Here is a 27,664-nt window from a genome sequence, read left to right as displayed (position 1 = left end):
GTAAGTGTGTATTCAGGTTCTTGTTGATGTCTGTTTCAGAGAGCGATTTTTTCGGCAGTGAACGTGGTACGAGGACAAGTAACATCATTTACCGGACAAAGTTATTACGGAATAAAAATTGTTTCCTGAATAAATATTCTGGTTGATCAATAAGACGTTATTTAGAAATAACCAAGGGTTCAATGTAGTTGGCGTCTAGGTCAGGAGAAGGGGAATGTCCTCCAAGCAGCTGCAGCGACCATTGGCCGAAGGCATTTCTCGGTCAAACTCGTGTACTCGTACTCCATGCTCCGTACTGAGGATAGGGTATTATAATTGGAAACACGAGATAATTGGCGACTTGACCACTCAGATCTGACGTCTGGATCCTGGCCCCACGAGGCTGTATGCTGGAGCCGCAGCGCCACGTTAAGGGGACCCACAGACACAAAGACTAACTCACAATTCATCCAATCAGCTTTTTTAGCTTAACTGTGACCCCGATTAAAATTGGATCCAGCGCAGCATCGCGCTGAGTTGGATCGGCACGATAGCTAGGACAAGGCTTTGGATAACTAGGACAAGGCTGAGCTTCCCCTGTAAAATTGCACAGGGACTTCTGCGCAAATTTTGCTGAACCATATAGTAAGCAAATAAATTAGTGTATAGCTGAAAAAAATAAATAAATAGACGTAGAATTCCCCCAAGTCATCCATCATTCTATCTCCATCTCACATACCTGCAAAGAAAATATGAGATTGACATCGGAAGCCGTCTTGGCTACATGTGCGGGTCTTTTCATGACCTCGCAAGCCGCCAGTGTTATCCCTCGCCAATCAGTAGGCACAGACGCTTGCACTGATATTCATAACCGTGTTCTTAAAAGTTCCGACCATGGCTGTGAGTCAAAAAGAGGTATATGGTGATCTAGATGAGTATATTTTGCTAACAGAATCACAGCAAATGAGGTCAAAGTATCGGGTGAACTAGCACTTGAATGTCTCAAGTCAATGCCATTCGAATCCAAACGTGCTGTCGCTTTTGTCCGGGAGATTCGCAAATGGATTCAATTCCAGTCAACGATCGAAATCTTGCAGAAGCCACCAGCCGATTACCCGATGCCCTCGACCGACTTACTTGGAAGACTTGATGATATCCAGGAACATGCTGCCGCTTCTAAATATACCAGCCACTACGAATTCGAAGACGCTATACAGAAGACGTTTGCGTCAGCACATGATGGACACTTAGGTATCAAACTATGTACCAGAAGCGCTTTCAAGGGTGGATTTGTCTACGGTCCACCATTGGTTTCAGTGTCCTCGAATGGCACTGAAATCCCTGAAATCTATGTGCAAAGTGAGTGCATTAAGCGTTTAAATTTTGAAATTCTAGAGTGATTCTTTTGCAAGTGCTAATAATTTACTTAGGCGATGCTAAGCTTAAAACTTCTATCGACGATGCACTTGTCTCTCACGTAGTGTCCATCAATGGCGCCGACGTCGATCAGTATTTGACCAAAATCACAGAAGGTGCCGGCCTTCAGGACTGGGATTCATTGTCAGTCAATTCAATCTAGTCGAGATGAACCAATACTTACAGTTTGGATGTTTAGATATAACTTAGCCTTCACTTCGGAGGCCATCAGTATAGGTGTTGAGGGTGTTGATGGCTATGTTGCAGGGCAGTTTAGCAACTCCCCAGAGTGGAATGGCGCGTACCATGCCGTGCATTTTGCCAATGGTACTACGAACGTTTATGATGCCTACGTCAAAGTCGCGGAATTTCCTTACAAGAATGGGCGCGATTTCTATGAAAAGCTTTGCATCCCAGCTCCACCGAGCTCGTCTGCGACACCCTCTGCGACCCCTTCTGTCACCCCGCCTGCAACCTCGTCTGCTGTCAGCTCATCAGCTGTGTCCCCAACAGCTCTGTCGGCGCCTTCCTTCTTACCCGGCCCCATTCAACAAACACAAGTTGAACAAGATCTTGGGATTTTTCCCGGAGACTGGAGAGCTTAAAGATACTGCTGTGTTGGCAATTACAACCTTTCAGGTCCTTGAAGATGACGTGGTTGAATTTTCCAATACTGCCAGGGACTTGTTGAATAATGCCACAGAGAAAGGCAAAAAGAACCTGATAATTGATCTCTCTGGAAACGGAGGCGGCTTGGTTGCTGCTGGTCAAAATTTGTTCAAGATGATCTTTCCCGATAAAGAGATATACTCCGCAAACCGCTTCCGTGTTAGCGAGGCTACTGAAGTCATAGCCGAAATATTCAACAAGCAATCAGCTGAAAACGTGACAGGACAAGACTGGGACTGGCGATCCAGAGTGAAGCCAGACCAGACAGGCTTCAAGTCCTTCGACGAGTTCTATGGCCCTTACAAGACACTAGGTGTGAACTCTTCTGCCTTAACATCTGTGAATTTCACAGCGGTTTCTGAACAAGTCCCCATGAACGGCTACGGCGAGCAAAAGCCTAACCCCGCCAAGGCTCCCTTTGCCCCCGAGGATATCATTTTGCTCACAGATGGCTACTGTGGCTCTACCTGCACTGTATTTGCTGAGCTCATGAAGCAACAGGGTGTCCGGAGAATTGCGTTTGGCGGTCGCCCTAAAAATGGCCCAATGCAGGCTATCGGCGGCGTTAGGGGCTCTCAAGTCCTTGAAGCGAGTGCGCAAACGCAAACTCTCGCCCAACTTGCTGTTTGGCTAAAAAATGGAAAATTTGACCCGGAGGTGCTTGAAGACTACAGACAAGTCATTCCTCCATCTTTGAGTGAAATGTCCTACAAAATTTCGGAGCTCGCTGTGAATGAGTACAATCAGTTTGGCCCCAAGAATGATCGTCTACCGCTCCAATTCAAGTACGAAGCTGCGGAGTGTCGCCGCTTCTACCAGTACGAGAACTATATCCACCAGAAAACCACCTGGGCCTCTGCTTTTGACGCAATGTTCAATGGTGGGAGTGTGTTCCAGGTTCCACCAACGCCACTGGCAGCCTGTATGCGAAGAAAGCTTCAACCAAGCAATCTCTTTTGGCGGCGTTGTTAGAATATTCTTCCTCATAAACTGAACTTGGATATTCGACTTTCAATAGACAGCCTAGCGACGTCATATTTAAGCTCATGCATGTCAATTTCCCTTGAACCTTCTTGCATAGAAAACTATTGATTCTATCTTCATCCACGTCCACGAATGAAATTTCACCAAATGCCTTGTACAGATTGTCTTTCTATAAATTATCCTTTGGGGCTCGAGTTTAGTGCCATAGCTCAAGGTCAGGTTTACATACTATAGACGATCCGAGCATGACAATCGTTCTCGTGTCCGTCTTGTAATCACGGACTAGTATCTACCTAAGATGGGATAAACTAGCTACACTATTTCATCTTAGGTAGCTACTAGTTTCCCATCAGAAGTAGGTTCCAAACTTTAGCAAGGCCACTGTAGTTGAGTGGGGCGGGAGTGAAATCGGAGTCGGCGAGAATGCCGAGGCTGTTATTCTCAATGTCTCCGTGGGCGAGTTTAATTTTGAATTGGAAGATTATGGTAAGGGTTCTAAAACCGAAATGGAAGTTAAATGAGTGTCAGAAATACCAGCATATCTCTTTTCTCTCTGAAATTGGGCATACTATGAGTCAAATTTGACTTATCTCCGTTCGGCTTGATACGCCGAACATCTCGGAGACCCCATCCGACAATTATAAGCACCGGACTTCTCCAATTCAGCGTCATTCTCCAAATTCCAATATCTCAAATCCAACTTCAATTAGACTCTTCTTCCCCTATCAATCTTCAAAAATGAGTTCACCAGAGCAGACAGCAGCATTCATTGGATGCGGTAAGTAAACCCAACCCCGCATTGCGTTCAATTTGACTCACAATGCGAGATAGGTAACATGGGAGGCGCCATTCTCCATGGAGTTCTCAAAGCCGCATTCTCTCAATCCGACTCGAGCACCGAGTCATCGAATGACCTCCCCGTGTCTCGCTTCATCGCCTGCACAAAGACGGCTTCGTCCGCGGAGCGCTTGAAGGCATCTTTGCCAGCAGAGCAACAGGCCCACGTTGAAGTCACATCGTCGCAAGCAGTGCCGATAGAGATCATGAAACGAGCAGATGTCATTGTCCTAGGATTCAAGCCCTTCATGGCCGAAGACGTCCTCGGCTCGAAGGGTGTCCGTGAAGCGCTGGCCGGGAAATTGGTGATCAGCCTGTTGGCGGGGCAGACACCTCAAGACCTCACCCGAATGATTCGCGAAGGCACATCCGGATCCTTCGCCGATCCGGTCGTCGTCAAGGTTATTCCTAATATGGGCGCACAATTTGGCGAGTCCATGACTATTATCGAGACCCCTGAGGAGCCTATCCCCGCACAGATGACCGAGATCGTGGATTGGATGTTCACCAAGGTCGGTGCGATCAAGTATTTGCCTCCGAGTCAAATGGATCTCGGATCTGTTTTGGTTGGGGCAGCTTTGGCGACTCTGACTATTCCCATTGAGGGGATCCTGGATGGATGTGTAGCGGAGGGACTTAAGCGACCGGATGCTATGGAGCTTGTATTGAAGGGAATCAGAGGTCTCTCGGCGGCACTCGAGTCTGGGATTCACCCTGCTGCTCTGAGGGAAAGTATCTCATCTCCTCGAGGATGCACCATTCGGGCGCTTTTGGCTCTTGAAAGGGCTGGAAGCCGGGCGGACTACGCCGATGCTATCATCCAGGGCACCGAGCACTTGAAGACGATGAATAAATAGACAAGTATCTTGGGGGATTAATCCTGGATAAGGAACATAAGAGTATAGAAATAGAACTTGAAGGATAGGAACTTCTTTAGGTCGAACAAAATCATGAATGAATTTGAAGGAATGACAGCCAAAGAGTCGAGGTATTCTAGCAAATCTCCAAGCTCTTAAGCCTTGCACGCCAAAATTTGATTGATATTTATCGCCGCCAGGGCGTTTACAAATTAGATACCCCCTACCACACTTGCGCCAAAGACCAGGCACCGATGAGAAAAACCAAATTGAGTACATTAGAAGTGCGCTTCACCACATGTCAGTATCGTCCTTGACCAAGTCGTCTTCATGCAAGGCTCGAAGTCCATTTTCTTTCTCCTCGCGTTTCCGCTGTCGCTTATTAACAGTCCGGCCTGGTGTGAATGGGGTGACAGGGGTGAAAGGCATGTAGGCACTGTATGGAGTCGGAACGCCTGTGATTGGCCCAGTGCGGTTCTTGGTAGGGCGCTCCAGGATTGTCGTCTTGGTAGCTGGGGCACTCTGCAGGGGATAAGCTTCACGGAAAGGAAGCGAATTTTGAGAAGACTGTGCATGGGGGGATGCAGTAGTGAGGTTCAGTGGAGCTGGTGGCCGGGCACGACCTGAAGGAGGCATGCCATGTCCAATGGCCGAGGCAGGAGGTGCTCGGGGAGCCATTGGCGGTGGTCCAGGATTATAAAACCGTGGGGACAAAGGCGGTGCCTCGTGAGTATAAGTTTGAGGGGTTCGTGGGTCAGGAGAGGAGAGCGGTGATGATATTCCCAACTTCCGAAGAGGAAACTTTGGGGATTTCAGTTTGCCACCATCGGGGTTCGCTCGAGTATTTGAGCTAAATAGTTTGGACAAGCGAGAGCCGTTCGAAAATCTTGGAGACTTGGGAGACTTCAGAGGCGGCATGGGCGGCTGCTCCGTGGCATACGAGGCGTGTCGATCGGTGAAAGGATTGGTATATTGACTGTCCGGGGATTGGCTCTGGGAGTCTCGATCTCGAACAGATACATCGAGTCCAGAGGCCTTTTGGGCATCGTGCTCCATAACTGCAGCATATAACATCTCCATCTGGTCCTGGGCCCTTTGTCGGTCCGAAGCGACCACGGATTCATCGATGGTTACCATACTGCCGTTCACAGATGTTTGCGAGGGTCTGTTTCCACGCTGAATAATTCCCCACGAGGAAGTGGGCTGGTGGGCGAATGTGGGACTGGGTAGGTTGTGCGAGATGGGAGAGATCGGACTAGGGTCTAGGCTGACAGGTTGCTTTACTGGCTTCAGCATCTGCATCTGCAGAGAATAGTTTGAGGACTGAACAGTCCGTCGTAGTCGACGCCCGACCAGGAGTAGTAGACCAAGGAGAACAGCAACGAAGATCACGTAGGCAGCACAAATGCTGCCGACCTGGATTCCTAAGAGTGCCCTGTCTAGTGGTGGTCGGTCATCGATACTGCCCGAGCGTTTTGTCTGAAAGTCACTGTGTCCAGAGACCGGAAGAATATAGACGAAGGAAAGAAGAAACGCAGAGGAGCAAGAGGCAATCAGGGGAGGCATTTCAGGGATCCTGGATGTGACTCGATTTTAAAAAAGCACGGCGGGGAACGAGGGATCAATTTTAAAGGCAGATGCAGTCACTTTGGGTCACTTTGGGTTGATCGGCATGGCGAAGCACGAATCTTGGGGGGAGGGAAAGGGCGCATTGTGCTTCAGAGGTGACGAGGCGGCAGGAAAGGGAGGGGCCTGGTATAAGACGTGAGCCATCGAGTGTGACGAGGTGAAGGCAATGTTGGGGGTGCAGGTGAAAAGGCAATGGTTTGAGCCTGTCGTTGGCTGTAAATACGCGCCCACCTGCACGATCGTCACCCGCGGGGAACCAGTCAGCGGTCGTAGATCGGCCGTCACAATCGCAGGGCTTGGCAGAGTGGCACGGTCCACTTGCAGTAGTGTGACGAGTTTAATGGCAGACCAGTAGTATAGACCTGGGCCTTGAAAGTGAGTGCATCGTCGGTAGTTGAAGTTAAGTTGAAGTTGAGTATGAAGTGTGTACTTACTACTAGTAGTAGATCAGAAGTCAGGTGATGGGGGTGCATCGTGGCTGCCGGGAATAGCCTCACTCCTTCCCGAAGTGGCAGTCTGTTTACTTCTTGACTTCCCTCCTCTTCCTCTTCTTCCTCTTTTCATCCATCTTCATCTTCACTTCACTACACACGGCATTTACCAAGATCCTATCTTATTTCATGGGACACAACGTCTCGTCCGTGCACGGCGTTAAATCTTCCGACTTCTACTCTCCCGGAAACGCTGTCAACGAAATCTGGGTCGATAACGTCGAACTCATCTCTCGCCTGCCCTTTGGTGACTCTGATTTGGGACAAGCCGGCTGGCCTCCTGGTGACTGGCCGAAGATACCTTGGCATCAATTCCTCATTCCATTGAAACGAGACCTCGGAGCTTTTCGAAACCCTATCACTGCCATGGAGACCAAGGTGGTACTAACCTGCACCGCTAACATGATGACCAACGACGTATTAAACTGCACCACTACCGTGGGCACCAGAGAGATATCACGCTGCGTCACACCTTTGATCTTTGGGGTTGATAGTGCATGGGCCTCTGTGCTCTTCATGTTCAGCGCTTTGTTGATTGAGTTCGGTTTTCTCCTGCTCTTTCTAATTGCTGCTATGGTCGTGGATGGACTTCGATCACTCAGAATGTGGGCCCTCTGTCCTCTTCGGATCATTCCCCAACCTTATCAACCGCAAAACGTGATGAGATGGGCACGGTACTCTTTCAAACTGCCCTTCTATTATTCCCTACTTGCCATCCTTTTTATGGGCTTCGGGTTTCCGATGGCCGCCTCGGCAGTACCCTGCCTCGATCCGATCGAAGTTTTTCGCAAAATCATGGAGATGCAGGGGTCTTTGGCAATACCAATCATCACAATTGCCTTGGTTTGCCTCGCTTACTGTCTATGGGAGGCTGTTACACGAAGAGATGGAGACGAGCAAGATCAGGCCGCCGAAACCTGGCTCGCCGAATGTCCCGTCAACCAACCAAACATTCCTGCACCGCCCACCGATCAATCAATAAATGCTTCAGTGGACGTTGAAAAGGCTATGGAATCGAATTCCCTCGAATCACAACCTCCTAATGGTCCACTGTTTTCCGTTTATATTCCCAGCCCGGCCATTTGAAAACGTTGGTTTGCCCAATGTATACTCTTTTTGTTCTTGTTCTACTTGTGCGAAGAGGAAGCATTCCCCGGCGTGGGTCTTTGGTATTGGTTTCGAGCTTTTTTGTTTGCTTTTTGTTATTATTTTGACGATCAGCCTATACCAACGGCGATGCAGTATGTATAGCCTCCAGGGTTTCAAAATGAAATAGCTTTATCCCATTGTGGATCCTTCTCATTCTTCTAGAAATGAAAACCCGCTAACAATCAAATTGCATCACGCGTCGCATAAGTTGAATGGCAAAATACAAGGCCTGTGAGTCATTACTCGTCCTTCTCTAGTTCCAATTTGCATCGTGTCATACTAGTTATAGTCCTATGTCGGTTCATGTAGGTACAAGTAGTATATACAGAAATTGACAGATATATGAGATGTACACGCTGATATTAGTGACACAAATGTAGCATTCATGAGTCCTATTTTTTCTCCTTCGAGAATAAATCTCGCCACATTTCCTTCATTCCATACGCCTTTCCTCCATCTTCCTCATAAATCTGAGCTGTTTGTCCAGTTCCAAGTGATCCAACCATACTCGAAGAGGATCCACCCATGGTTATAGGACTGCGTGCTCGCTCTGTAGCCCGACGACGGATCTCTTCGGCTAGTTGCGGTGCAACTTCATTGAAGCAGGCAATTAACTCGCGATTTAAATTGATGTATCCTTTTTGAGCCGACCGCGGCGCTTGGAGATTATAGGAGCGGGTGATGGCGTTTATTTGTTTCACGGCAAGTTCGTGATAAGAGCGTTCATTATTAAAATATGTCGGATCTCGCAAAGGCGGAAGATGGGGGATACTCTTTGTCGTATTATCGCCGGCGGAGTCAGATTCGGCAGCGATTTCAGGTGATTCGGTCTTTGACACAATACGACCATCGGAATCGATCTCTGAGACCACATCCTCCTCACTGTTATTCCTCAGCGATGCCTCCAGCTTCGCCTGCTCCTTTAAACGAACTTCTGCTGCTGCATGTCCTCTCGCACGATTCATCTGCGCCTCCAAGGACCCGCCCTCGCTTGCGATCAACCTTGCGGCATGCCGCCTCCAATCAGCACGAAGACGTTGTCGGAACCGACTGAGTTCCATCGCAAGTTCCTGTTGCTTTTCAATCCAAGGAGGAACAATCTCCTGCTTTTGGATAATCTTGTTCATGAAGTACTCCGTGGTATCGATGAAAGCCGAGTTGGCATTATGATCCGTCTCTGTATTCACCCCCTTCCCGCGCTTAATTTTCTGGAATTGACCACGTGCAATTGCATCTTCGATTCGTTCATTCGCAAGTGAGGATAGGCCCTGGATGGAGATAGGCATGGAGTGCGCACCGGGTGTCAACTTCTCCCTCATCTCTCGACGCATTTCCTCGCGCTGTTCGTCCGAGAATCCAGGTGCCTGGCTTAGTGCGTAGGTAGATGTACGATCTTTTGCTTGAGCAAGCCGTTCGCCGGGGGTATGCTTCGGTTTGGGAGCGGGTTTCAGATCGACGGGTTGGGGGATCTTGTATGGTGTCCGAATTGGTTTGCTAGCATCGTCAAGCATGCGTAGGGCGGAGTCATGAAGGGTTTCGGTTCCTGTCCATGCTTGAGCCGCAGCTGTCTCTCGGGTTCCTTGGCCTGCACTCGCCTGTAGGATTAAGTATACAAATCAGTTACTGGTGAAGAGTATCCCCAAACAGTAGTCCACTGCTTACCGGCATATCCAGGATAGAATGGGCAGCAGCATGCTCGCTCTTGAAAGACGAAGCCAGCACTCTTTCCTCCAGCTGTTTCTTCAGATCCTCTGAGAATCCTGCGTTCTCTATATTGCGGCGCGCGGACCGGCCGCCCTCTAACATTGCATCTTCGGTCATCTGGGACAGCCGACGAGACATAGCACTTTGTTCTTTCTCCTCCTCTTGGTTGCCATCACCTTGACCCTTCTCATTTTCGCATTTGCCCGAAGAGGAGTCTGCACCCTGCCTCCATTGGCACCCCGCGGTGAAACGTCTCGCTGCGGGAGTTGAGCTCCTCCAAGCGCAAGCAGGTGCCCGACGTAACGGCGAGCTCCAGAGTTGTGTTCCGTTCATTTCGAAAGCCGCCGAATAGCCCCTTATACCATTCAAAGAAATAGAAAAAGAAAAGTCAAGGTTGATCACCTTGGCTGCTGAGAGAGTTGAGCTCGACAGTGGCAAGTCGCCCGGAAAGCTGCTGAGTCATCCACCTCCGCGGAGCCAAAACTTCCAGGGATTTCGTCGTCGCAGCTCCTCCGCAGGCGTCCACTTCTCCATCGTTGTCCACGGAGCCCGTCGCGGCATTTCAGTATCTCTTTTACCCGGCAATTCGTCACTCACTCGATCCAGATCGACACTTTCCCTCCGCTATGGCTCCCAAGGGCAACATCTCGACCCGGTTGAACCCGCTTCGCCTGAACACCATCAACCACCTTCGCGTCCGCCGACCCAACCAGAATGAGCAGAACCCCTGCGTGACTGTCATGTCGACCATGCTTAGTACGTCTGCCTGGCTTCCTCATTTCCAAGAGATCAATTGCTGACAATCCCGCGTTGCAGACTGCTGGGCTTCCCAAGGATACAACGCCGAAGGCTGCGCTGCCCTCGAGGCGCAATTGCGCAAGTGCATGGATGCCCCTGTATGATTATCGATCTGCTCTTCTTTCCCTTATTCCCGCTCACGGAATACTGACGATTTATTTTCCTGCAGAAACCCCAAGAGAAGAAGAAGAACACCGTCAACTACCACCTGATGAGAATGTACCCCAAGGTTGTGGGCCCGCGAAGAAGGACGGTGTCCTGGGCTAAATTGCATTTTTATTTTGCATGGACAACGGCTGGGACCACAAGAGAGATGGATATGCACGTCTATATGAGCTGCACGCCCGCTGCAGTTGTTCATTTCGGAGTTTGGGGGATTCTTTGCGGCACATTTGTACAGTATATTACCTATGTCGACTACGGCAGCGGCATTGTCTTTAAAAGAATTGATTGTATCAATATTCCCAACTTTGAACTTCTGTAACAGTTTGTCCTCTACAGTGGATGGAATTTCAGGATCAACTTCTCGGCTCGCGGGCCGACCGTGTATGCATCGATGGCTTCAATACCATCATCGTCCACAATTGTTGTCCGGAAGTTGGAGTATATCGCTGCGACGACGAGCTTGGTTTCTAACCAAACTAATGTTAAAGAAAAAGACCAAAGTGAAATGATTTTACATGTACTTACCTTGTAACGCGAGATTACTTCCGACACACATACGTCCTCCACTTCCAAACGCCCAAAACCAGCGCTTCTGTTCTTCGAGATCGACAATCGAGTTTTCCTCCTTGAGCCACCTACTCGGTCTCCATGTCTCGGGCTCTGGAAAGACCTCTGGATTGCGGTGTAGCGAGTAAGCCTGCGCATTAACACGGGTGTTGGCTGGGATATTCTCATAACCCCCCCAGAGAACAAGATGGCGCCGGTGTGACTCGCGGTTGGATCCCGGGGATTGGAGCATGGAGTCTCAATGTCTCGGTGACGATAGCTTCCAGTAATGGCAGCATATCAACCGCCTTCGCCGGAGGAAGATCAGCACACCTAGGGAACCTGATGGGAGGGTCCAAGGTCATCAGCTCTTCATGGAGCTTGCTCTGAAGCTCCGGGTTCTTGGAGAATTCCCATAGCAGATAGGTTAAGCCGACAGCACTGGTTTCAAATCCTGCTGTCAGTTGGTCGTACATTTCGCATGCGATATCATTCTGTTGCTTTGCAGGGTCAGGTTTTGGACCACCTTCTTTTGCCGCCTGTTTATCTAAGCTCTGCTTCAGCTGCTTGTATACAATAGGCTCGATAGAGGGGTCCGTTGAGCTTAGTGATTGAGCTGCCTTGCCGCAGAGGTCTAATGCCCATGCATCAAGCATGTCATTGGCGGTATCGCAATACTTTGGGATGAGCCGCAAACGCATACATTTCATCCAGCCGATCAACTGAGGGGTCTCCTGGTGGTAGAACTCAAATGGCTTGCGACAGAGATACATGTGGAGCCAGTGCTTGCGGAATGCATGATCCTGCAAGTGATTCGTGCCATTCTGTAAGCCGAAAAGATAGCATGAGACGAAATCCATTGTCAATCCTTGATTGAGATCGTGTACATCGATCGATTGCTCTGAACTCGCCCCGTCTTGCAATATTGGAAGCAGGCGATCATAGATAACTGCATTCGAGACAACGCGTAGATGGGGCGAAGTCTGCAAGGTTGATTTGGAGTAGATGTTGGACAGCATTCTTTTGCGTGCGGAATGGGGCTTAGTACCGATCATAGTGAACATGCTTACGGTTCTATTGACAGCGTGAGCTTCATTCTCTGGATGAATTAGATGGGTGCGAGAAACCTACCCAAGTGATCCGAATACCCGTGGGTACCACTCATGCTTCTCAAAGCCCCCGGTATAAACAGATTTGATCCCTCCATCGACGCAATTCACTGATATCTCCGACGGTCCAAGTCTCACAATAGGGCCAAGCCTCTCATGCGCCGCCTGGATAGTACGGTTATTCTGCATGCGAAATCTTCTCCATAGCATCCAGCCTGGAGATATGGGGACACTCCAGTGTGCATTGGGAATCTTTGCGAGTGGCGAGATGAAGTATGGATATATGACGACCTTATAAAAGGCCAAGCCTGCGATGGCCAGCGCGACTAGCGAAGTGATAGGAACACCCATGGCGCGGCTCCACCTCGAATCCTGAGCAAGTTCGGAGTACACAATTCAACCCCGCCAATACGTTTAGTGGTGCACTTGGTGAAGTTCGATTCGGCGGAGGTCACGGACACTTATATCGTTCCGCACTTGGGTTGCCGAGGAGTTCGTTTAGGTAATTGATTCCCCAACCCCCGCTTAAAGAGGGCTTCTTTGTCGGCCAACTTTCAGATGGCCGATGAATGGGGGAAGATTGTAGTTGGGGAGTAAGAAATTGGAGATTTGTCCAACCACATCATCGCGATTACTCGCACTACGTTACCCTCAATGTGGGGATTCCAACTGGGCTTCCCCGCGAGAAGATAACACGATAAGCGGGGTACCATGACATAATGAAGGGTACTGGTTAGGTTACTAGTATTCAGCTTGAAGGATCTTGATTATGAACATTTTGGATACTTTAGCATAAACTGTCTTTATTCTAGACCCAGTGATGCCACTCGATTCCGTCTCGATAGGTCAAGGCCGTTTGTGGCCCCTCGGCATCGAGAATGTACCCAAATTCGCACCGGCTGAAGGAGACCTTGGACTGGACATTATAAAACTCATCATACTTCGCGTCCAATGCATCCACAATAGTCTCAACCTTTCCTTCCGGATGCAGCACGTCCCAGGGCCGAATGCAAGTTTGTCCCTGACAGGATTTCAAGACAAGAAGTAGCGCGTCGAGACGGTGAATAACTTTCGCCAGAGAAACACCAAGGATTTCCCGGCCCTCATTAAGGTTCCCTGGGGAGTCTGATGTCACATAAAGGTTATTCAGCTCGTATGGATCCGTCTATGTGTAAATGGTCAATTTCTTCCAGAGTTTTTCAGACCGGCGAGCTTGATGTGTGTAGACTAGATACCTTGAGATCATAGAGTTGGTGTTCGTTTGAGCACCAGACTGAGTAATAAAGATCGTATTCACTACTCAGAATGCGTATCGACTTATAGGTATTGTTTGTGATTATCTCCGGGTTGTCGGGACCTAGCAGTGCTTGTCAGTTTCCTTAAATATGAAAGTCAAAGATATGCCGTCATGAATAACTTACCCAGTGTGTTGTATTTCCCTTCGGGGATAGCTAGCCCCCAATATTCAACAGTAACGTGTTCATGACGTACGGGGTCGCTCGAGTTGAGCTCCTTCTTGAACGGGATAGGCGTACCATCAAAGTCCGAGCGCAGAGGCAGGCCGGTGATATCAAAAAGTGTCGGGGCTATATCAATATGTGTAGTTATTGCCAGCTCCTCGTAGTTCGGCAGGACACCCGGGCCCCGGACAATAAAAGGAACCCGGATATCTTCTTCAAATCCGCACTCCTTGCCCGCTTGTAGGCGATGTTGCCCGATATGATACCCATTGTCGGAAGTGTAGATGATGTAGGTATTGTCCAAGATATGATTCTCGTCCAAGATATCAACAACTTCAGATATCAGCTCGTCCACGGGCTGCAGAGCTCGCAGTCTTGAGCGATAGAAATGATCGTTATAGTCGATATTACTTTCGTTTTGCTTGGGCAGGCGTGCGATCCAATTTACGCCACTCGGCTTTGTTCGCGCGTTAGAAATCATAATCTATTCATGATCCAGAGCGCTAACGTACCTCGTCAGGGTTAAAATTTGGCGTCCGCGGGATCTTCACATCCTTGAAAAGATGTTTATGTCTTTCTGCGGAGATTGGTGCGGTGATTTTCAGATCCACTCCAGGGATTATAGGGCCATTCGAGTGAACATTTGAATGGGGTGCCACCGGAGCAATAGTGAGAAAAAATGGGTCTGTTTGACTTATTGCAGATTCCAAGAGATCCAAAGCCTTTCCTTTCAGAATATCCGTGGTATATTGACCCTCGTAGCTGACGGGTGGGTCGGAATCGCGCTGGAAGGTTGCATTTAGATATGAATAGGTGTATGGATCCAACAAGAAATCAGACGAGTTAAAGCCATTAGCGAAAGGACTATTGTAGTTGTCGACTGTGTGTGCATTGAATAGCTTCCCCGTGTAAAGAGTGTTGTAGCCTGCATTTTGAAGCCAGACTGGAAGATAGTTTTCATTGAAACCGCGTTCAACGAATTTCGGATACCCACCTAGGAGGGGTTAGACGTAAATGAATATTTAAGGATTCTTGACATTTTCAATTTAGCTACCTACCATACGGAGGATTCACGTCAGTGACGTTTGTATTGTGAGCTAGTCGTCCGGTAAGAAGGCTGACTCTCGATGGGCAACAAAGTGCCGTTGTGACGAAATGATTTCGGTAGAAGGTGCCTTCTTGCGCTAAATGTTTATTCAAATTTGGCATATAGTTGATCGAGTCTAGCAATAGATCTTGATCGTCAACAAGGATGAAAATGATGTTTGGTCGGTTATCTTTGATGTTCGCCGCCGGAGCAAGGATTTGTTGCTGCTGGTCATTATATCCTAGTGCGCATGTCGTTTGTACAACACCGAGTATGATTGCGAGGCTATTCAGGAGTGAAATTCCCTTCATTTCTTTTCTCTTGGGGACAGAATTCACTGCCGCATAAAAGATGGCTAATTGAGTTTTTCAGGTATGTGCAGAAATCAAGTTCTAGCAACACTTTATGCATAGCACCACTCGGGTTTTGTAATGGGGGCATGATAGCCAAGATCAATTGTGAGATTTTAGAATGGATGAGGTGATAGATATTAGTGGAGAAACAGGATTTCCAAGGCGTGGGGTCTGGGCCTTGATCTCATAAACAACTATAAAATAAGCGAGCCTTTCTTTACTGTACCATGAAGTCAAGTTGGATTGAATATGGATACTTCTGTATACAGTATTTCAGTAGCTGCACATATCCGTCCCAAATCCTCCGGTGTTATCTACTATCACGCCCAGGTCAGGCCTTCAACAACCCCAAAGCAAGAATCTGAAAGGGTCCAATCCAAATTTGGGGTTCAGTATTCCCTTCATAGTGCACAGACCACCAATAATCGGCAGATTTCCGGGCCGTTGATGCCAATCGGGTGGCAGCCAATAGAAACTATGATAAGCCCATGAGAACACCCGCTCTAAAATGGCATCATCTGCGTACCTTTACAAGCGAAATGACACTAACACATGTTACTAGTATTACTTTGTACAAATCCTTATGAGTCAACTATGCCAGAGTGGGCCTACTAAAAAGACCATGCGGCGGAAGTAGTTGGTGGTCTCGGAAAGGGTCCTTAGCCGATGACTCTGGGTTTGCCTGTAGGGCTGTTTTGATTTTTCATGAGCCCCAGCTCGAGATATTTATTTCGTCTTTATTTCCCTATTATCCGGGCCATTTGAAAGAGAAAAAACTTAATTTCGATACTGCCGGTGTCCCCACGTGTTGACGGCCCGTCGTGATAGTTATCATGCCTACGACTAGTAGTATCGACGATGACACCACTCCACTCATCTCGGATCGAAGAGACAATGAAAACATAGGCCAGCCTTACTCGACGTTTCTTAGCAAAAGTCCTCTACTATCGGAAACAGAGCAAAGTCCCTTATCCGGTGACGAAAGCTCAGTCGATGATGCAAGCACAAAGTCCGCTGGCGGAGGGTGCATGGGCAGTGTAACCAGTATTATTGTGATTCTTTTACTTGGTATTCATATCCTTCATTCCTTCCCTTCCCTTCCAACCTTTAAGATCCGTTTCCTAACACCTCACTAGGTGAATTCATATCCAATGCCGATTCTACGATCGTCATGGCGACGGCCGGTCCCATCTCATCTGAATTCAACAAATTGCAGGATGCAAGCTGGCTGGCAACGGCCTTTGCATTGGGCGTCGGCTCTGTACAATTAATTGTATGTGGAGATCTCGTAGTCAGCATGAGCATGCGGCCTAAACTGACATCTGCTACCAGTATGGCAAACTCAGCATCATATATGGCCGCAAACCAATTCTGTTAGTTGCGTATTTTCTCCTCGCACTAGGATGCGTTATCTGGTAAGCTTTTACTTCTGCATCATTTTTTTTGCTTCCGGTTCCGGTGACTAACACAGGATATTTCAGTGGTATCTCACCCTCTATGTCTACTGTCATTCTCGGACGGGTTGTCAGTGGAATGGGCGGAGCGGGTATCATGGCGATGGGATCAATTATCATACTAGGTACGACACCGAACAATTCTGAATGCGAAACATGACTGCTAACTTGATAAGACGTCGTACCAAAGCGAGACCTAGCTGCTTGGAGAGCAATTGTCAATATCTCAATGACTCTGGGTCGAAGCATCGGCGGCCCAATCGGAGGATGGCTCACTGATACCATTGGATGGCGCTGGTACCGTCTTACTCTTTTGACATTAACTCCCTTATTGAGACCACTCACTCACTTCCATCATTTAGGGTCTTCCTAACCCAAGCTCCCCTCCTCGGCGTCGCCGCAATTCTCGTGACAATCTTCCTCCGCTTCACACCAAAGTCAAAAAGCAGCACAAACAAAGATTCAACCCCTTCAATCCGCCGCGTCGATATCCCCGGCTGTCTCCTCCTAGCCACGAGCGTCGTCTCATTCACCCTCCTAATCGACCGAGGCGGAAAAGCATTTTCCTGGACCTCCCACTATGCCCTCCTCCTCGCAGCCTCAGGACTCACCTTCCTGACAACATTCATCTACTACGAACACTCCGTGGCCCCAGAGCCAATTTTCAGTCTGGCCATTCTCCGTCTCCCAAACGTTTCAACATGCTACCTAATCGGCATGCTACAAATTGCCGCCCAATCAAGCATGATGTACACTGTTCCCCTATACTTCCAAGTGACCGCAAACGTTCCCGCCGCCGTAGCAGGCACTCATCTCGTTCCGTCCGTCGTGGGAAATGCAATCGGCGGCCTGATTGCGGGGTGGTTTATTCGACGCACAGGACATTATAAACCTGTTCTGTTCATTGCTGGCCTCGTGGCATCTATCTCGTACTTGTTGCTTTATCTGCGCTGGAATGGGAATACTTCTGTTTGGGAATCGTTGTATATTGTCCCTGGTGGTATTGGGACTGCGTTTGCATCCGCTGCTTCGTTTGTGGCTTTGACGGCTTTTTGTGATCCGGATGAGGTTATTATGGCTACTGGTGGTTATATGCTTGTTTTCTCGATTGCCATGACGGCGGGTGTTACGACGACGAATTCCATTTTGACGTCGATGTTTAAGTGGAATATGCTTCGTGATCTCACGGTGCCGAATGCAGATAAGGTGAGGAAGGAATCTTGGAAGGCATAGCGATGTCATGGTGTTTTTGGACTCTTTCTGGGCACTGGCTAACTTGAACTGCGTCAGATCATTCGTCACTCTTTGGAAAATTCGCACTATATCTCCGGACTTACTGGGGAAGTTCGAGAAATTGTGGTCAAGAGTTACGTGGGTGGATTGCGTTCAACATACCGTAAGTCTTTCAATTTTTCTCTCATGGGACCCGTCTAATTTGGACTCAGTGATGTCGCTAGCCCTCTCGCTTGCTGGGTCTGCGCTTGGATTGACGATTCGCAACCATAAACTCTGAGGTCGTCACTGCAAGCATGAAGAAAAAGGCTAGTGAAACCTTGGAACACATATCTAAAAGCCCAAATGCAGTATGAACTTGGAAGGGTATCCAAGAAGAGGTTTTTAATTTCATTCACTTCACAGATAAAGATATAAACACAAAAATGTACCATAGGCTAAGAAAAAAAAAGGAGACAGTATGTCCAAGGGCTCTTGAAGACACAATAAAACAGACCAGCTTGCTATTGCGACAAAAAAAATGAGATATACCACCCAACTGGGCCAGCAGACAGCTCGGACGAGCTGGAAAGTAGCGTGATCGCCCAACTCTTACAATATGTAGTACTAATTACTTACGTAGTGTAGACATATCTACCCCCATTTTAATTGGCGAGGTTATGCATGATGCCGACTCCGTCACCGACGTCATCGGGGTAGACGTAGAATGCAAGGGCGAGAATGAGATACCTGAAATCGGGGTCAGTAAGGGATATACAAAGAGGATTGGAGTAAGAGAGATCGGGTGGAGGGGAGAGTAACATACATGCCAAGACACATGCCGCCTTCCAGGTAATTCGACTTGCCATCCTGGATAAGCAAGGTAACAACCAGACCAGAAATGAAGAAAGCAACAGTCTCAAAGGTCTGGAAATGCAGAGTCATCTCAATACCCATGATCCAGCCCAAGATGACCAAGAAGGGAGTGACGAAAAGGGCGATCTGCAGACTACTTCCAATAGCAACACCAATGGCCAGATCCATCTTATCCTTATAGGCGACCACAACGGCCGTGACGTGCTCTGCCGCATTACCAACGATGGGAATTAGGACCAGACCGATGAAGGTCTTGCTCATGCCGGTTGTTTGGACAAGATCATCGATGCTGCCGACGAGGTAATCGGCGCAAATGGCGACCATGATAGTTACGATGATCAATGCGACAGTTGCTGCCCAGGGGTTGAGTAGGCGCTCCTCTTCCTCTTCTTCCTCGGTGGCTCCGGCTGTGCCCTCGGTGTCACTTGCGTTGGTCTCCTCGAATAACTCGGCGTGGCTTCGGAGCTGGAAATAGAGGTACATGACGTAGATGATGAGTAGGATGATGGAAGTTCCGTGCGACAGGGTGAGGATATTATCCTGGGCTTCCTTGTCGCCATTGTGGGGGGGAGCCGGAGATTGCGGCATAGAGAGTGGCGGGAATGATCAGCGAGGCAGAGGCGACAGCCATGAGGGACGACATGGTGGAGGCGACGGTGCTGTTGAAGCTCTGCTCGGAGTATTTCAGACCGCCGACAAAGAAGCAGCAACCCAGGACGAGGAGAATGTTGGAGAGAATGGAGCCCAGCATACTAGCCTGAACGACACGGATCTGGTTATCCTTAAGAGCGATGATGCTGACCTAGATGTCAATCGGGTCAGCAACTGTGAGGAAGGGAGAACTGAAGAACCGAAGAGGGAAAATGCGTACAATCAATTCCACTGCGTTACCAAAAGTAGCATTCATCAGACCACCCAGTGCCTGACCCATCGTACCAGCCAATTCCTCCGTCGCAAAGCTCAACAGCGAAGCGAGCGGGATAATAGCAAAGAAGTTCAAGACGAAGATGGCAGTGGAATTCCAATGAAGGGCACCAGCCACCATACCCAACGGCACAAAGACAAGAAGCAAGTTCACGTAATCGCGGACCAGGGTGTACCAAGTCAGACGCACGACATGCTGTGGCCAGCGAACCCAGGCACGAGAGTCATTGGGGTGATGATGGTGATGGCCATGATCCTGCGCGTGATGCGGCGAGTAACCGGGGAGGAGGGTGAGTGGCCGAGTAGTGAAGTGTGCTCGCCAGGATTTAATGAGCCATTGCTAGTGCCAGTGCCAGTGCCAGTGCCAATGCCGGACATCTTTCTGGATGGACCGAAAGTGTGACTTCGAAGTTGAGTCCGAAAGGGAACGGAAGCTGCGGGACGAGGGGAGCAAAGGAGTCAGTCGAGGAGGTCTGGAGATCAGAAAGATCAGATCAGATCAGAGGAAAGGAGAAAAGACATACACATTCTTTGGGTAGCCAAGCTCTTTGGTAACGTTTGGAACGTTTGGACTTTGGAACCTTGAATGAAACTTGAGCAGCGGGGGGATGTTCCAGCCACAAACGAAAACCGTGGATTGGGGACGACGTAATGGAGGAAGATCCGTGCAAAAGTGTGCAAAAGCGTACACAAGAAGGGGGAAACCCAGCACAGCCTCGATCAAAGTGGGTCAAGCTTTGACAGCTTAGGAAACATTTGCAGAGGTGAGGGAGCTTTTGCATGACGATCTGCCCACCTTTCATTAATTGTACCTTGGTATTCCCTTGTGGTTGGCTAAAATCAAGGGTCGCACTGTGCCAAGGAAGCCAAGTGGTGCACTGCCACAGTACGAGTAGTATCTGTACTCCGTACTCGTACAAGGTTCATCCTGTTCATACTCGTATGCTTGTCCATATTGAAAGAAATCGGAGTTCCATTGGTATCTATCTCGTAAAACACCGCACAAAATCCCAGTCCATAAATCACAGATCAATACAAAATGTATAGGGTAGGTAGTAGTAGTAGTAGTAGTAGTAGTAGTAGTAGTAAGTCACATCAAAGAAGAGAAGGAGAAAGAGGAACAGGTAAATAGGGGAATAAAAGAAAGGGAATATGAAAGGAATGAAGGGTTCACAACAGGGAGCTCTCCTCTACTCCTCCGGCAGCGTACCGTTAGCTTTGAAATCCATCCGGCTACTCTTCCGCCCAACACCCTTGAGCAGACTGAATCGCCGAAACACAGAATCCCGCATCCCATTGTTTGCATTGCTATTGCCATGGCCATGGCCATTGGCACTAGCATGAACGTTGGCATTGGCGTTGGCACCGTTGACATGGTTAGCGGGGGCATTGGTTGTGGCTGAGGCTGTGTGGCCGCCCCCGTTAATCCCCGCATGAGCACTCGCACTCGCACTAGCACTATCGCGTGTCACCGGACGGGAATAATCGCGCGTCGAAGGAAGAGTTGACCAGCCACCACTAGATACGGGCGCCGGTCGCTCTGAGTTGGCAGTCGTGTTGGCAGTCGGGCCGCGATGCTGAGACCCTGCCCGACTACGACCATCTTGAGACTGTGCGCCCGTATCGCGGGAAGCACTGCGTGAGGTTCGCCGTTTGATCGTCTCCTCGCCAACAGCTGCTACCGAGGGAGAGGACCCGTGCTTGATCTTATCACCGCCAAACCAACTGCGACGCTTATCACTCTTTCCTCCACGGGAGTGGCTCGTGGCGCGGCTGTGGATGGTGGCCGCGTCGTCGTCTCCACCATCTTCTTGGTCAAGTTGGCCCTTGCTATCCGATTGCTGGATCGTGAAGATGGAATTGGATGCTCCGTGCCGTTTGAACGGGTTGATGATGCTGATCCGCTGGCTGACCGATTGCCGTTCGGAGCGCTTACGAGTGTGCATATTACCGCGGGACGCCCGAATCAGCTCCTGTTCGGGGCTGACAGATCGTTGGATGCCCTGAGTTCGGCGGTATTCTGACGACGAGGGCGATCGACGGGCAGGTTGAGTAGGGGTGGGTGAGGAATATTCCGGCGGAGAGGTCGAGAGTGATGCCAGCTCAGGCTCGAACACTTCCTCGAAGCGTCGATGAAGCTCGGCCAGGGTAGCTTGTTGGGCGGGTCGCTGATAGAGGGACAAGGCATGTTTGATCGCTAGAGCGTGGTCGATGAGGGCGACGGCCAAGGCATTTTCCATAGGATCTAAAGCCTCCGGCTCCTCCTCCTCCTCCTCCTCCTCATCTGGTTCTTCGTCATCCTCTTCCGCGATATCACTTTGCTTCTCCTTGGTACCCTGAGCACCGCCCAGGAACACTCGATACATCGCAACACAGTTCGACGATGACCCGCGCGATTCCAGCAATTGATCCAGGGCTTCAGTCAGGTTCGACAAACCACTGTCCTCACCCGATGCAGCCCGGCGTTCAAGCAGTTGCAGCTCCTGCGTCTTGCGGCATGTTCGTTCGAGTGCTGTCTGAAGAGGCGACAGGGCAATTTCTTGAGCCGAGACGATCTCGCTGCGGCGCAGAATATTCGGGAATGACTCGGCGGCAGTGAAAATTAGCTTCTCGACATACTGTTCACGCACGTCGGAGCTGCTGGTGTGTCGCCTTGACGTGGAAGAGAATCGAGCCGGGTCGGAAATCAGCAAGTGCTCACGAACAGAATGAGGGACCTTAGACCGCTGATAAACTGGGTGAGCAACGTCGCGGTGGGCGCTAACGCTGGTAATCTGCAGGAACTGGCCCTCGTAGTCGGGGATCTCGCCAGAAGACATAATCTGTGCTGTAGGATGCTCTCTTTGCATGCGGTCAACAAAAGAAGCCATGCGTTCACTAGCTGATCCTTCAAAGATGAACTCCTTGTCACGCAGGCTGGCGGGGAATCCAAGACCCTTGTAGACAACTCGGAAATAGCGCGGGAATTGCTTTCCGCCCTTGGCGATGAAGTCGTAGATACGTGCCATTGAGCTCTGGGCCCGAGACAGCTTGGCAAAGTCCATCGTGGTGCTTTCGTAGTGCGCAGCAAGCTCCTTATAACACGCGAGAGCAGGTGCCCAGGCCATAGCGTTCTCAAAGTGCTGGATGACAGAGAAGTATAATGCCTCCTTGCGCTCGAATGCGGTCTGCTCGGGGAAGGTTGGGGTAAGAGTCTCAGGGAGAGCTTTGTTGAGGTCCCATTCGTAGAGATCGGCGTGGAATTGAAGAGCAAGGCCAGCTTCAGTAAAGTTACCAGCAGCCGCTTGAGCATCAGCAAGTTCATGGACGTAACGAATGAAGATATCTTCGCGACCCATATCCTTCATGTACTCCATGAGCTTAAGGGCATGCAGACTTTGGGTGGATGCGCTACTCTGAGAAGCAACCAGGAGATCGAGCAGCTCGTCGACAGTAGAGATGAGACCCTTGACAGCATTGAAAAGACCCTCGTCGGAATCTGCGTCGCCCTCGAACACATCCAACAGCTCAGTAATGAAGATCTTCTGGCTCACGCTTTCGCTCATTTGCTTGGATTTGAACAGAGAGTCCAGGCTGGAGATGATTTCTGTTTCGACGATCGAAATATCCTCGTTCAGATCCCACTCGCTCAATATCATAGTGCGCAGAATGTGCACCGCAACATGACGCAGTCCTTCGTGGACACTCAAGCAAAGTCCGATGATGGGAGGGATCAAGTTAGGAACATATTGGACTTGGTAGCCGCCCAGCTTCTTCAAATCGAACCTTTCCCTTTCCTCGTCAGATGTGTCCCAGCCGATCGCTTCCCAGGTAGAATGCAAGAGGTCTGCACCCTGCTCGCGAACGTCGCCAGCGATCTTCCAGACTGCCCGTCGCTTTTGCTCGGGGAACGTCTCAGGGCAAGAGCGTCGCTGGAAATGACCTTCAGCAACGTGGTAAAGAAAGATTCCCAAAGTTTGGTGTCAAACTCGTCCGCGTCGTCGGGGTTCGGAAGAAGTTTATCAATCAAAAGCAACGCCAGGTGCTCGAGACTCTTGATTGCGGCACGGTGGTTATAAACATGAATACTGAACCAGGTCTCGGGGTAAGCTTCACAATCCAGGATGGAGTTGTGGGCCTCAAATGCTTGGGCAATGAAGGTTGCAAGCTCCAGGTCCTTCATGTTAGGCGTCTTGGGAGACACGATCTTGGCCAAAGCTGCCATGAGGGCAGACAATTCGACAAGAGACTCGTCGAATGGCTGCGGAGTCTTCGATGTCTTGACTTGGAAGGGGAATGCCTTGCTGAAAAGGAGAGATAGGTATTCGGTCTCGTCAACACCCTCCGTAGAGATAGCACAGTATGAGGCAACCACGCTCGGCATAAAGTCATATAGTTGAGCGTCTGGCTGTGTGAGCAATTGAGCCACAATCGCACTGCTGAGGCGGACCTGGTCCCGATACTGGTCAGAAACACCGGCCGTAGACCCCCAGTAGGGAGCAAGCCAGCCAACGCAACTAGAGATCAAGGTTTGTCGCTCCTCGCCTGATGAGAAGATCTCGAACTGTGTGTAGCTTTGGATGAGCACCAGCTTATAAAGCACAAGCATTCCAGTCACATCCTTGCACGAATCCATGAAACTCAGAGCAATCATAATCATCTCGTCCCGACCTAGAACCTTGGATAGCTCGGGCAGCCAAGAGTGGAAGTGCTGGACAATTAGAGTCTTGCTTCCCACCAGTGCCGGGGAGGAGTTCTTCATCAAATTCTCCATGGACTTGAAAATTGTATGTAAGTCTCGGTTGAAGGTTGATTGAACAGTTGTGATTCCAATGCCCTCTTCCTTCGCCTTTTGCTGTTCGCGAGCGTTGATGATAAACTTGAGCAAGTGCCGTCCCACCTTGAAGGCGGCACGAAGATTCCGCGACTGGTGCATATCAGTGGCAGCACTGAGAAGACGCAAAAAGCTTCGAATAAGACACGGGGTGACAAATGGGAAGTTGAACTGCTCATCGGCATAGTGATCGACCAAAGGACCGAGATTGAATCGTCGATCATGAACAATGCCAAGCACGGTTACCAGGTTGTTGAAGATAATATCTTCATATTCCTCATTGCCAGCATTCTCAACCAAAATGCCAAAAAGCGCATCAAAGACCCCGCGGAGCTGCTTCACGATCTCCATCTCTGGCACAAAGGGCAGCCGCTTCAGGGTATCAAGCACTTCGTCGACAGGGCGTTCTTTCCAGTTGAGTATGCTCAGAATGATCTGATCCTGGGAGTACTCTGTACTGCACAGGTGAGTCTCGAGGCGCAAGGTTGCCAGGGGACCAGTGATCGCTTCATCCTTGGCGGCTTCATTTTTACCCAGCGAGCTCCACGGAAGATTCAAATAGGCTCCCTTTCCATTCTCCATGCTTGAGGTCTGCTTATCGTATGCGTGAAGCAAAAGCGAATGGCTTCCATCCCGAATAAATGCTTGCTGGTCCCAGAGGGGCATCCAAGCTAAAGCGAATGGGAACTCTGGCGCATCCGCAACACTCATGATTATATGCGATCCTGGAATTCGCTCGGTCGGGATCTTGAGACGAATGGTCTGGTTCCAAGCGGAACCGCGCTCGGCAATTGTAGTCCGCCAGGCTGTATGTGAAATAGGAGCTGAAGAAGGGAAGACGCAGCGGTCTACCCGTGCACCAGCAGCATCCCGTACCTCCAGGGTAAGTTGAAGATTATGAAGTCCAGTAAGGAAAGACAAAGGGATCTGGCCGGCAGTGGGATGGGAGAGTAAAGCATCCGGGGGCAAAACCGTTTGTGATAAAGTGACATAGATATCAGATCGAGGTTTTGTTGGGGCTTTGGAAAACCCGATGCGTCGGGTCTGAATAACATCGTGAAGGATCGTGGGGCTTTGGCGAACAAGGTCTTCGGGGTCGGTGCTTGCGAAGGGGTACAGGTGAACATGTAAACGCGCGGCTGGTCCAGTACGCACATAGCGTCCAGTGGGACTGGGAAGCAGATGACGGAGAAGCTTATCAAAGCCATCGGGATGCCCTTCGCCCTCCTCACCATCTCGGGGCGCAGACCAGATATTGATCACCTGCTCAGTATCGCGCTCTTGCCGAAGGACCGGGGATACTTCCAGAATTCCGACACCGACTGTACGAATGGCATTGGAGTCTTTAGCGGTGGTGGGCTGTGGATTCGCCACCTCCTTCGCACTCGAGGAGCTGCTAGATGATCGTGGGACTCCTTGGGCAGCGGGCTTGCTGGGCTGATCGAAACTGTTTCCAGTCCGTGTCTTGGGAGCCCACATCATGCTCCGACGTGTCCGCAGGCTTCCCTTGACCGAAGGTTGAACACCCCCCCCGCTGCACCTGCCTTGGGAGATCCTGGGCCATCTCTGGAAATCGAGGATCGTGATGCCGGTGTGCTATCAGCTGAGGTGCGCATCTCGGGGGCCCGCACTGAGGCAACGAGGTATAGCTGGCGTCCATTGGCGGATCCATCTCCAACGTCGGTTGCGGCGAGCTCAGTGAATAGTGTCTTCAACTTGTTGCTCTGGGTCAGGCTAACAAATTTGTCTGGAGATGGTATGTCCAAGTTGTACGTTTCGGATAATGGGCTGAATGACCCTGCGTCGGACCGCGAATAAAGCTGCATTCCAAGAGAAACCGGACCCGTAGTATTTCCAGACAAAGCGTTTATTTCCAAGAGAAGATGGTGCAACGCGGTCGAATCGGAGCTGACGGTAGGACGGCTCTCAAGCATGCTCATTTCAGACTGGAGTTTGGCCAATTGAATTGCAGAGTCGTCGCCGGTCAGCAGTCGGCCTCTTTGATCCGGGTCGCGAACGATGACATCTCCGCTCAGCATTTTGTTGGCCTTGACGAGTTTCCACACAGTCTCGTCCCGGAGTGTTTCCTTTTCCTTATTCGTCAGCACGTTGTGCAGTAATTGTCGTCTGGCGAAATCCAATTCCTGCACGATTGTCGACATCTCTTCCAGTACGTCATATTGCTGAGCCAGAAGCAATTCGTGCAAGTTCGTGGAATGCCATTCGCGGAGACATGAAGCGATCTCATCTACCAGTGGCTCGGTGAGAGATGTCGGGGTCTCGTCGCCAATCTTCAGCATGGGCACGGGTGCGGCTGGCTTCGGCGCATTAGGGTCGCGGGGTGCAAAAGTCACCGGTGTATGGGGAATTGATCCTGTCGGGTATGTTTGAAAAGAGCGCGGGCTTGCGTGATCTGGATCGTCTGTTTTATGTATCGTAATTTGTGCGGGTTTGCCTTTCTTCGCGACCACGACGTCCGACACTTCACCGCCAGCCTGAGAGTCGGCCATAGAATAGGCCATGCTGTTCCGAGCCAATTGGTCGGCCTCGAAGCCAGACAGGGTCAGTCCATCTATACTCTTTTGATCGCCATTCAGGAGGGCCTTGTAGCCATCGCCATCGCCAAGCACTTCCCGGATCTCGACACAGTTCCGCGGGAAAATTCCGGAGAAAACACGGGCTTCGAGGGTCTGGCCCTTGGTACTCGATAAGCCTGCGAGCAGTGATGGTGGCGCAACAAGATATCCTCGACACCACTCGCCATCAGAGCCACCTTGTTCAATGATGTACAATTCGTCGCCGAGTTCCAGGGGGGAGGTCCGCCGGGGAGGAGGGGTGGAACGGGTATATAGCCACCGCAAAGGCAATGCGAGGCAGCGGCCGCCAGGGCATAGCTGCGGTGTGCGGTATTGACGAGGCGTGATCTCAGGTTGAGACAACAGTCTCTAGAGGTGCCAATCCCCGCGGAATGTGGGTTTGGGGTGGACGTTCCGAACCGTTTCAAAGCAAAGGAGGCAGGGATTCACGATGAAGAATGTTGGATCGGTCAATGGCACGCGACATGCAGTGGGGAAATTTAGGTTATCGGAGCGATCGAGGAGAGAAATGAGAGGAAAAGAATGTAGGCGAAAGCGAATTGAAGGTATGCGACA

At 50.0% G+C, this 27,664-nt stretch overlaps 11 protein-coding genes across 11 annotated transcripts; 5 read left to right on the top strand and 6 right to left on the bottom strand.

The window, feature by feature from the left end:
- Nucleotides 1-731: 731 nt before the first annotated feature.
- Nucleotides 732-3,036, top strand: N7509_003367 (uncharacterized protein; the record flags this gene model as incomplete). Its single annotated transcript, XM_056628004.1, has 5 exons — nucleotides 732-879; nucleotides 940-1,338; nucleotides 1,410-1,539; nucleotides 1,595-1,880; nucleotides 1,909-3,036. The coding sequence occupies 5 exons, from the start codon at nucleotides 732-734 to the stop codon at nucleotides 3,034-3,036; spliced, it is 2,091 nt and encodes a 696-aa protein (XP_056490738.1).
- Nucleotides 3,037-3,786: 750 nt separating this feature from the next.
- N7509_003366 (pyrroline-5-carboxylate reductase) lies at nucleotides 3,787-4,742 on the top strand (the record flags this gene model as incomplete). The annotated part of the gene is made up of 2 exons (XM_056628003.1): nucleotides 3,787-3,826; nucleotides 3,880-4,742. 2 exons carry the CDS (start codon nucleotides 3,787-3,789, stop codon nucleotides 4,740-4,742), a joined length of 903 nt encoding a protein of 300 aa, XP_056490737.1.
- A 291-nt stretch (nucleotides 4,743-5,033) lies between these two features.
- Nucleotides 5,034-6,308, bottom strand: N7509_003365 (uncharacterized protein; the record flags this gene model as incomplete). Its single annotated transcript, XM_056628002.1, has 1 exon — nucleotides 5,034-6,308. The coding sequence occupies one exon, from the start codon at nucleotides 6,306-6,308 to the stop codon at nucleotides 5,034-5,036; it is 1,275 nt and encodes a 424-aa protein (XP_056490736.1).
- A 683-nt stretch (nucleotides 6,309-6,991) lies between these two features.
- Nucleotides 6,992-7,948, top strand: N7509_003364 (uncharacterized protein; the record flags this gene model as incomplete). The annotated part of the gene is made up of 1 exon (XM_056628001.1): nucleotides 6,992-7,948. One exon carries the CDS (start codon nucleotides 6,992-6,994, stop codon nucleotides 7,946-7,948), a length of 957 nt encoding a protein of 318 aa, XP_056490735.1.
- A 455-nt stretch (nucleotides 7,949-8,403) lies between these two features.
- Nucleotides 8,404-10,048, bottom strand: N7509_003363 (DnaJ family domain-containing protein; the record flags this gene model as incomplete). Its single annotated transcript, XM_056628000.1, has 2 exons — nucleotides 8,404-9,606; nucleotides 9,674-10,048. The coding sequence occupies 2 exons, from the start codon at nucleotides 10,046-10,048 to the stop codon at nucleotides 8,404-8,406; spliced, it is 1,578 nt and encodes a 525-aa protein (XP_056490734.1).
- Nucleotides 10,049-10,341: 293 nt separating this feature from the next.
- Nucleotides 10,342-10,997, top strand: N7509_003362 (mitochondrial 37S ribosomal mS37 domain-containing protein; the record flags this gene model as incomplete). Its single annotated transcript, XM_056627999.1, has 3 exons — nucleotides 10,342-10,471; nucleotides 10,532-10,611; nucleotides 10,683-10,997. 3 exons carry the CDS (start codon nucleotides 10,342-10,344, stop codon nucleotides 10,995-10,997), a joined length of 525 nt encoding a protein of 174 aa, XP_056490733.1.
- An 11-nt stretch (nucleotides 10,998-11,008) lies between these two features.
- On the bottom strand, nucleotides 11,009-12,684 carry N7509_003361 (cytochrome P450; the record flags this gene model as incomplete). Its single annotated transcript, XM_056627998.1, has 4 exons — nucleotides 11,009-11,145; nucleotides 11,204-11,375; nucleotides 11,449-12,298; nucleotides 12,356-12,684. The coding sequence occupies 4 exons, from the start codon at nucleotides 12,682-12,684 to the stop codon at nucleotides 11,009-11,011; spliced, it is 1,488 nt and encodes a 495-aa protein (XP_056490732.1).
- Nucleotides 12,685-13,141: 457 nt separating this feature from the next.
- Nucleotides 13,142-15,191, bottom strand: N7509_003360 (sulfatase family protein; the record flags this gene model as incomplete). The annotated part of the gene is made up of 5 exons (XM_056627997.1): nucleotides 13,142-13,498; nucleotides 13,569-13,690; nucleotides 13,755-14,250; nucleotides 14,306-14,787; nucleotides 14,852-15,191. 5 exons carry the CDS (start codon nucleotides 15,189-15,191, stop codon nucleotides 13,142-13,144), a joined length of 1,797 nt encoding a protein of 598 aa, XP_056490731.1.
- Nucleotides 15,192-16,066: 875 nt separating this feature from the next.
- Nucleotides 16,067-18,121, top strand: N7509_003359 (uncharacterized protein; the record flags this gene model as incomplete). The annotated part of the gene is made up of 7 exons (XM_056627996.1): nucleotides 16,067-16,277; nucleotides 16,346-16,506; nucleotides 16,566-16,648; nucleotides 16,715-16,812; nucleotides 16,864-16,984; nucleotides 17,050-17,893; nucleotides 17,978-18,121. The coding sequence occupies 7 exons, from the start codon at nucleotides 16,067-16,069 to the stop codon at nucleotides 18,119-18,121; spliced, it is 1,662 nt and encodes a 553-aa protein (XP_056490730.1).
- Nucleotides 18,122-18,564: 443 nt separating this feature from the next.
- On the bottom strand, nucleotides 18,565-19,258 carry N7509_003358 (uncharacterized protein; the record flags this gene model as incomplete). The annotated part of the gene is made up of 2 exons (XM_056627995.1): nucleotides 18,565-18,649; nucleotides 18,726-19,258. The coding sequence occupies 2 exons, from the start codon at nucleotides 19,256-19,258 to the stop codon at nucleotides 18,565-18,567; spliced, it is 618 nt and encodes a 205-aa protein (XP_056490729.1).
- A 52-nt stretch (nucleotides 19,259-19,310) lies between these two features.
- N7509_003357 (guanine nucleotide exchange factor DCK1) lies at nucleotides 19,311-27,404 on the bottom strand (the record flags this gene model as incomplete). The annotated part of the gene is made up of 8 exons (XM_056627994.1): nucleotides 19,311-19,577; nucleotides 19,647-20,039; nucleotides 20,092-20,172; nucleotides 20,224-20,291; nucleotides 20,910-23,574; nucleotides 23,622-25,959; nucleotides 26,025-27,208; nucleotides 27,303-27,404. 8 exons carry the CDS (start codon nucleotides 27,402-27,404, stop codon nucleotides 19,311-19,313), a joined length of 7,098 nt encoding a protein of 2,365 aa, XP_056490728.1.
- Nucleotides 27,405-27,664: the final 260 nt, after the last annotated feature.

This window comes from Penicillium cosmopolitanum (genome assembly GCF_028827165.1).
Source record: "Penicillium cosmopolitanum strain IBT 29677 chromosome Unknown utg000005l:1.0-4006212.0:1.0-4009387.0, whole genome shotgun sequence".
Lineage (NCBI taxonomy): Eukaryota > Fungi > Ascomycota > Eurotiomycetes > Eurotiales > Aspergillaceae > Penicillium > Penicillium cosmopolitanum.
The sequence above is the reverse complement of the archived record's forward strand: the minus strand, read 5'-3'. Positions and strand labels throughout refer to the sequence as shown.